Source organism: Typopeltis vanoorti, chromosome 17, assembly GCF_054136105.1.
Source record: "Typopeltis vanoorti isolate ZY-2024b chromosome 17, IOZ_Tvanoo_1.0, whole genome shotgun sequence".
Classification (NCBI taxonomy): domain Eukaryota; kingdom Metazoa; phylum Arthropoda; class Arachnida; order Uropygi; family Thelyphonidae; genus Typopeltis; species Typopeltis vanoorti.
Window position 1 is genome coordinate 34,918,409 of NC_143565.1, and position 7,664 is coordinate 34,926,072.

A 7,664-nucleotide genomic window follows, 5' to 3' on the forward strand; every position below is an offset into this window, starting at 1 on the left:
GGCTCAGTTAAGTAAGCTTGAGCGCAGTTAGTAGTTGGAGGGGGCCAATCGTTCGATGCTGTTGGCACACTCTCCCTCGATGAGTCTTTGGACTCCCTGGAGGTGTCTAATAATAATACCTTGCCTTGAATCCACTCACAGTCATAGCACCCACAATAGACTCTGGCAACTTATTCCACTCATTCACCACTCTCCATGCAAAAAAACCTAGTTCTAACAACACTCTTGCCCAGTTTCCATGGATGGCCTCTAGTCCTACCACCACCAGACCTGTTCTGAAAAATATCCTCTCTGAATTAATCTTATAGATACCCTTCAGTAATTTGAACATCTCAATCATATCACCCTCTTCCGCCTATCACCCAATGTCTGCAACCCACAAATCTTCAAACTGTTCTCATAAGGTTCATTCAATAGATCTTCTACCATCTTGGTCACTCGCCTCTGGATCCTCTCTACCTCCTCCCCATGAAGAAGAAACGCTGGTGCCCAAATCTGGGCACAGTAGTCAAGATGGGGTCTTATCAAGGATCGATACAGAGGAACAATAACTTGCTTGTCTCTGCTCGTCAAAGTATTCTTCAGTAACCAAGTGATTTCATGAGATGATTTAGCCGTTTGCAATGTGCTCCCTGAACTTCAACTCCCTATCAACCAACAATACCCCCCCCCAAATCCCTGGCTTCGTCAATCGCCTGGAGTACAGTTCCACCAATGTGGTACACTCTGCTAATCTTTTCACCCCAAAATGCATAACTTTACACTTTACCACATTAAATTGACATCCATTCTCCTTAACGCAGTCCCCCAATCTATCCAAATCATCTTGCAAAATTTTGACATCATGTGCATTCACTATTGCTCTACCGAACTTTGCATCATCAGCAAACAAATGAATAGTTTCTCTCAGATCCTTTCCGATATCATTAATGAACAAATTAAATAGTAGTGGTCCAAGAATAGAACCCTGTGGCACACCACTAGTCACAGGATATCTTTTGGACTCTACTCCTGAATAAACAACTCTCTGATATCTCTCTGTCAATCACCCTCGTATCCATCTCACCAACCCTATATCCATCCCCATATGCTGCAGTTTGCTGATTAGAATTCCATGTGGTATCCTGTCCAAGGCCTTAGCAAGGGCCAGCGGTATGACTGTAAACCCATTACCCTTATCCAGCTCAGCCGTCACTTTGTTATAAAACGTCAGCAAGTTAGTGAGGCATGAGCTACTCTTCACAAAGCCATGCTGTCCCCCCCGCCCATACAGTATCCCGTTATCATCTAGCCATTCCTGTATTCTTCTCTTGAATACTTTGTCCAAAACCTTGACAACGACTCCTGATGTGCTGATCGGTCGATAATTTGCAACAGCAGTCTTCGAACCTCCCTTATGCAGTGGTACTATTTTCCTCTCTTTCCACCCCCTCGGGACTAACCCAGACCCGAGACTCAAATTAAACAAAATGGTCAAGTGCACTGACAATTCTTTTGCCGCTTCACGTAAGCGGCAAAAGAATTGCCGAAATTAGGGTATATATATTGTTATATTATGCCGGCTTTACATACTCTTGTTAAAAATCTAGGATAAGGGTCTGTCAACGGGGAGTGCACTATAGAGTAATACTAATAATAGAGTAGGTTCGGATAGTATACCAGCTCGGGTATACTATCCAAACCTACTCTATTATTAGTATTATTCTATAGTACACTCCCCGTTGACAGACCCTTATCCTAGATTTTTAACAAGAGTGTGTAAAGCCGGCATAGTATAATAGTATATATACCGTAATTTCGAAACTAGAAGAAATGTCAACAAAAATTCAAAAAATAAAATAAAAACGCATTTTTCAGAGCTCCTGTCACTTTGATAATACGGTCAAATAGCATGTAGTTATCATATCAACAGCATTTTCTTTGTTTGTTCATTCGCCGTGTCTATTAAAACTTTTTGATAGACACTGATAAATAATTTGTCTTATTTATGAGTGTTTGAATCCCATCAATACTTGTTAGTACTTGAGATATCTAAATCTCTCAATATTTGTCTTTAATATGCTTCCTAACCTTTGCATTCTAGAATTAACAAGGAGATATAAATTAAGCCTAAATCTAGATACGTATAAACAGGGCCGGCGGAAGTGAGGATGCGATGCATGCTGACAATTTTAAAGAAGTTCTAAAACGGCAAAAGAACTGAGTGAAGAGGTGGACGGAGAACAAGAATTTAAAACTGGTATGGAAGTCCGACGACGAAAGAAGACACGAGAATTTGACTACGAGCATCATGACGAAACGTCACAATCACCAGAAGATACATTTAGAGTGAATGTGTTTTATACACTTCTAGACGTTGCAATGTGTTCGTTAATAGAACGTTTTGAACAACTAAAAACATATTATGATAATTTCAATTTCTTGTATAGATTACTACAAATTAATAACGAAGATTTACGAAAAAATTGTGACGATTTAGAGATTCTTTTGAAGGACGGCGACAATAAAGACATACAGTAAATGCAATAACCTATATGACGAGTTATGTGTTTTTCCGGGATATTTTTCGGAAGGATAATTTAAATATTCAAAACCATTTCGATATTCTTAATTTTATTGTGTCCAATAATTTATCTTTCCCTAACTTTTCAATTGCTTTAAGAATACTATTAACCTTAACTGTTAGTGTAGCGAGCGGTGAACGTTCCTTTTCAAAGTTGAAATTGATTAAAACCTATTTAAGAACAAATATGTCACAAAAGAGGCTTGTTAGTTTGGCGTTAATAGTTATTGAAAATGATATATGTGCGGAATTAGACGTTAAGACCATTATTTCTAATTTTGTGAATATGAAATCAAAAACCCGAAAATTTTAATTTAAAAAATTTCAAGTATATTTATGTAATTTAATTTTTTTTCTGTTATTCTGAAGATGTTATTTTTTGAATACTTATTAAATGTTCTAATTATTTCTGAATTCTTTTATTATTTTCTCATCTATCTTGAGTTTCTTTTATTTTCCTAAAAGATAGTTCCACTTATAAAAATTATTAAAAAATTAGAATGCAAGAATTTTTTAAACCTTAGTTCAAATAAATTTTAACTTTAATTAAAATTCATTCGAATTTTGTTAGCGATTCGGATCGGCGAGAAGGCTATAATCCCTGTATCATTATATTCAACGATTAAAGTGAAGTGGCTTTATCCAAATTTGCTTTAACTTTTGAGAATTTTTTGAATATTCAGGTTTTTAATGATTATCCTGTCTAGTCAACACCCCCGGTTCGTTACATTTAGCGAACCAACGTGTGGCTGTTCTGTCAAAATTTATTTAAGAAATTTCAAATAATTTAAATATTTATTATCGTAAAAGAACCACACACGCTCGGATCGTTACAGGGGCGCTTAGATATACATTGCATGCGGGCGACAAAAACCCTAGCGCTGGCTCTGCGTATAGAAGTCCGATATTCGCCATGAGAAATCGTAAAATGTAACGCGTTTAAAACAGCATTTATTAGCTAGCCTCAAACCGCATATCTGCTATAGGCCTGCAGACTCATGTGTGGAAGTGGTATAAAGATAAATAAATAATAATTTTAATAGAATAGAAATGAACATTGAACGCTTTGAAGACTGATTAAACTTTGTTCATACCAATACGTTTCAAATGTATAGATAAATGAATTTCGTTACGCCACCTACAACAAGGAAAAACAAACTTGTGGTTTACATCTACCTAGAATATACCTGGAATAATTCCGCGTTTTATCTGGGCGTTCACAGAGCATTAAATTTTTGTTGTAATCAAATAAGTTGATGTTGACTACAATTCATTGTGCTGTATTCGGAGAAAGTGCCACACTGTGTCAGACGACAATTACGCTGTTTGACCACACAGGCGTTATCATTTTTTTTCAATAGGATATCAGTTATTGTACAACTACATGCTCGTAATCGTGAGCTGAACAAACAACTTCGGACTGCTAGATACGCAATTACATTATAGTTTACGAAGTCATCTGTTGTGAAAACCAGCTTTGCATAAGATTTCTATTCCTAGTGTAAGAATTATTTCATATCTGTAATAATGATTCGTTTTTTGTTCTCAGTAGTTATCCTAACATTCCCGATGCAAGAAACATTATCTGATTTGTCGGTAGTGGAGTTTGATGAAGAATTCTGGAAGGCCTTTCTTCGTTCAGTTAAAAATAAAGACTGGAATAGTATGTCTCTTGCATTGCTAAACGACACCATGGAAACGGATTCAAAGCTTTATGAAAACAAGTCAATATATTTATTAAGAAGGAAAAAAATCATGAATATTGCGGCAGACTCAAACGATTGGTCTTCTTTCATAGGCGAAGCATTCAAAGAAGTAGCCAATGGAATAGAGAGTCCAAAGGTTCAGGTACTGAAAGAAATCCATATTTTTGAAGCATTGCAAGATTATGTGGAACATCTTTATTATTTTTACAAGGTAGCTGGCGTAATGGATATGAAAGAAGAAAGTGTATTTGTTCAGGCTAATCATTGGTCTCCTATTCACGATTTCGACAAGTTGGATCCGGTAATGCTGGTGGGTTATTCTGAAGAATTTGAAGACATGAAAAATACCTCATTATGGACTAAGTGTTTAAACAGTCATACAAATATAAATCCTCATCACCAGGCCAACTCGTTATGGCATGAATGTTCTTGTGAGGACAAATTTACAATTAATGAAAAGTGTATAACATGCGAAGGACTTCGTCATGTGGCCATTCGTGAAATGATATGCGATAAAGTGTCACGTAAAGTTCAAAAGGAATTAAAAGGACACATTCAGCAGTCGATGTGGGATGTTGATAAGACTTATTTCAAAGGATTGCCTTCCCGATGGCTGAAACATACTTATACCTTACTTCATATCTTAAAATGTAATAGATCATTAGAAACTCATAATAATAATCAGGATTGTTTTTAAATCGGTTTGCGATTAGTTGTGTTCAGTGAGTATTGTATTTGAGAAGTAATTTATTCTCATTTATATAGCTTTATTTTTTATTGTAATATCTGTTTTACAATTAATTTTTTTTCTTGCGAATGTTTAATCTAGTAATAATTAAACATCTTGATCACACAATAGTCCAATGTTTGTCTAATTATTTATTTGTAATATTTATTTTGATTTCTTCACATTTTCAAAGAAGGCGTTAAAAAGATCGCGGTAAAGTAAACGCAGACGAAAAGGCAAGATGAAAATTACACTTTATGCTATATATTCAGCTAACTATTTGTACTTCTTTGCATGTGAGAACTAAAAAATGTTATGTTTTAAAGGGTCGAAGAAATATTTGTTTATAGTTTTCGTTTTCCATTAATACCAATTAATACATACTGTGATTTTTTAATATCAAAGTCAAATGAGATTATTAATGTCAAAAATATGGAAAGTTGTTATATATACACACTGTTACTATAGATGAAAAGATTTTTAATTTATAATATATATTCAAAAATTCACTTGTTTTTAGTTCTCTATCTTTTATTATTATTATTCAGATATTTTCGTAAGTGGGTTCTTTCATTTTTACTTCCGTATTTACTTAATTCAGTAATTAAAATAACTGATAATAATCTTTTTTAAATTGATTTGATTATATTATAGTTGTTTTGTATGGTATTATTATAAAATATAAAAATCATACAAAAAGAAAACAAAAGATGTTATGTTAAACTCCTAAAAGTAAATTAATTACGAGCCTTCTAGTTATTCTACACGCTCTTCTCGGAAAGCTGCATAGTACTCTGAATTAAAATCAAAATATAGCTATAATAATAATATGGTAATTAAGTAAAAATAAAGTTAGAATTTTAATTTATTTTCGATCTTGAAAGTGAATTTGAAAAAGAAAATACAGTTTAATAACGAATAAATTATTTTGCTATTTTAATATATAGATATGTTGCTAGGAGGCTTGTCCCTTTGTAACAACATTTTGACTTTTAAAGCAATGACTATTTAATCCCCCCCCCCACACACATACGAAAGATAAAACAGCTCTTCTCTTTTTATTAGTGTAAAGGCAGCTAGGTTCAAGAAATAAGCTGCTCTTCGTACACCTCGATAAAAAAATATATAAAATAAATTCCTCTAATAGGTGGGTTTAAGCATTTACTTTGAATTGGTTGGCTGGCTGCTTGAGGGGATTTCCCTTACAAATTAATGATCTTATCACTTTGTTCTACGTCACGAGGTCGAACTGCTGTCCCAAGCAAAACATGCATTGTCATGTTTCAGGCATTGCTTATACGATAAGTAAAACCACGTTAGGTCTCAAACTTACAGTTAGAAAACTGAACTTTTCTGTTAATATACTTTCCAGGAATTCAAGATTATAAGATAAATGTCATATTTATTGATATTTTGCTGTACGAAAAGACAACAGGAAAAGTTTGTAACTGTGCTAGGAGTGATATAGCAAAAACGATAATTTTCATATTATTACAGCACACTATTTTAATCATAGTTTATTAATGACCTTGGATAAATCAGAAATGTATAGCTCCAACTTCGCTTGAAAATATTTATTTACAGCAGTGAGAACACAAAAGTTATTAACGACTTAAACGTTATCCAATTCCTTTCGAATGCATTAAATATTCCATACGTATGATTTTATTTATCAATATGTACTCACTTAATGTGTCAATCAAAGTGCATAAAAATGCAATAAAAGTCCAGTTTTTCAGACAAAATGTAAAAATAATATAAAGATTCATTCCCCCTATTTTTACTGTATTCTATTTCATCAAACACTTCATGAAAGAGAAGGGAGTTTCTTGGCTTTCACTAAGTCGTCTGCTGAAAAGAGATTATTGCATAATCATACAGAATATCACTATACAGTATAATGATATTCTGTATGATTAGAAAGAAGTCAAATTTATAGAAAGAACTCAATAATATCAGCTCCATTATTAAATGGAATTTTTATTTAAAATTATTACAGATATAATTCCTACGTGGTGGAATATTTAAGTGCTTTTTAAGATAGTAAAACAGACAGTCATTAATTGTCTATTATTTAAATAAAGATTTAATCATTTAATTATTACTTAACTATTTAATAAGCATTTAGTAACAGACTCATCCTTCCAAGCAGCTACTTTGAGTTACTGAGTTTTTAAGGATCACTTTTTTTTTTTTTCCTCCCAGAAGTACTTGAATTTTCCAAGCCTAATTTATTTTCAAAATGATTATGCATCATTATTATACTTATGTCAGCCGTTATATTCCATGTACACTAGCGAAAAAATTGAGAAACCTCAGATATGATCTAATAAAATATATTATTTGTTACTTGAAATAAAGCAGAATTTGAACTTTTGGTTGGAGGTGAACAAGAAACGCTATTCGCTTGGCCAATCATATCAACATGATATGTTAAAAAATACTATTAGCGACTTATCAGTTTTTTTTTATTCTCTCGTGAATATTATAATTGATTTTTTTTCTTTAAAAAAAAACTATTCTTAAGAACTTGCTCACTTTAAAAAAAATAGCCGATTTCTACACACAGATGGCAGCACTCTTCAAATGTTGTAGCAACTTCATCTAAATTATTTTGAAAATTAATTATCTTATGGACCAGTAGACAGATTTTACTCGGACATTAAAA

General features: G+C 33.1%; 1 protein-coding gene across 1 annotated transcript; it reads left to right on the top strand.

The window, feature by feature from the left end:
* Window positions 1-3,865: 3,865 nt before the first annotated feature.
* LOC150097284 (uncharacterized) lies at window positions 3,866-5,133 on the top strand. The gene has a single exon (XM_090407432.1). The coding sequence runs from the start codon at window positions 4,091-4,093 to the stop codon at window positions 4,964-4,966; it is 876 nt and encodes a 291-aa protein (XP_090263558.1). The 5' UTR covers window positions 3,866-4,090; the 3' UTR covers window positions 4,967-5,133.
* Window positions 5,134-7,664: the final 2,531 nt, after the last annotated feature.

What these genes read in the sequence shown, in the direction of transcription:
- LOC150097284 (XM_090407432.1), top strand. Translation starts at nt 4,091, where the DNA reads ATGATTCGTTTTTTGTTCTCAGTAGTTATCCTAACATTCCCGATGCAA.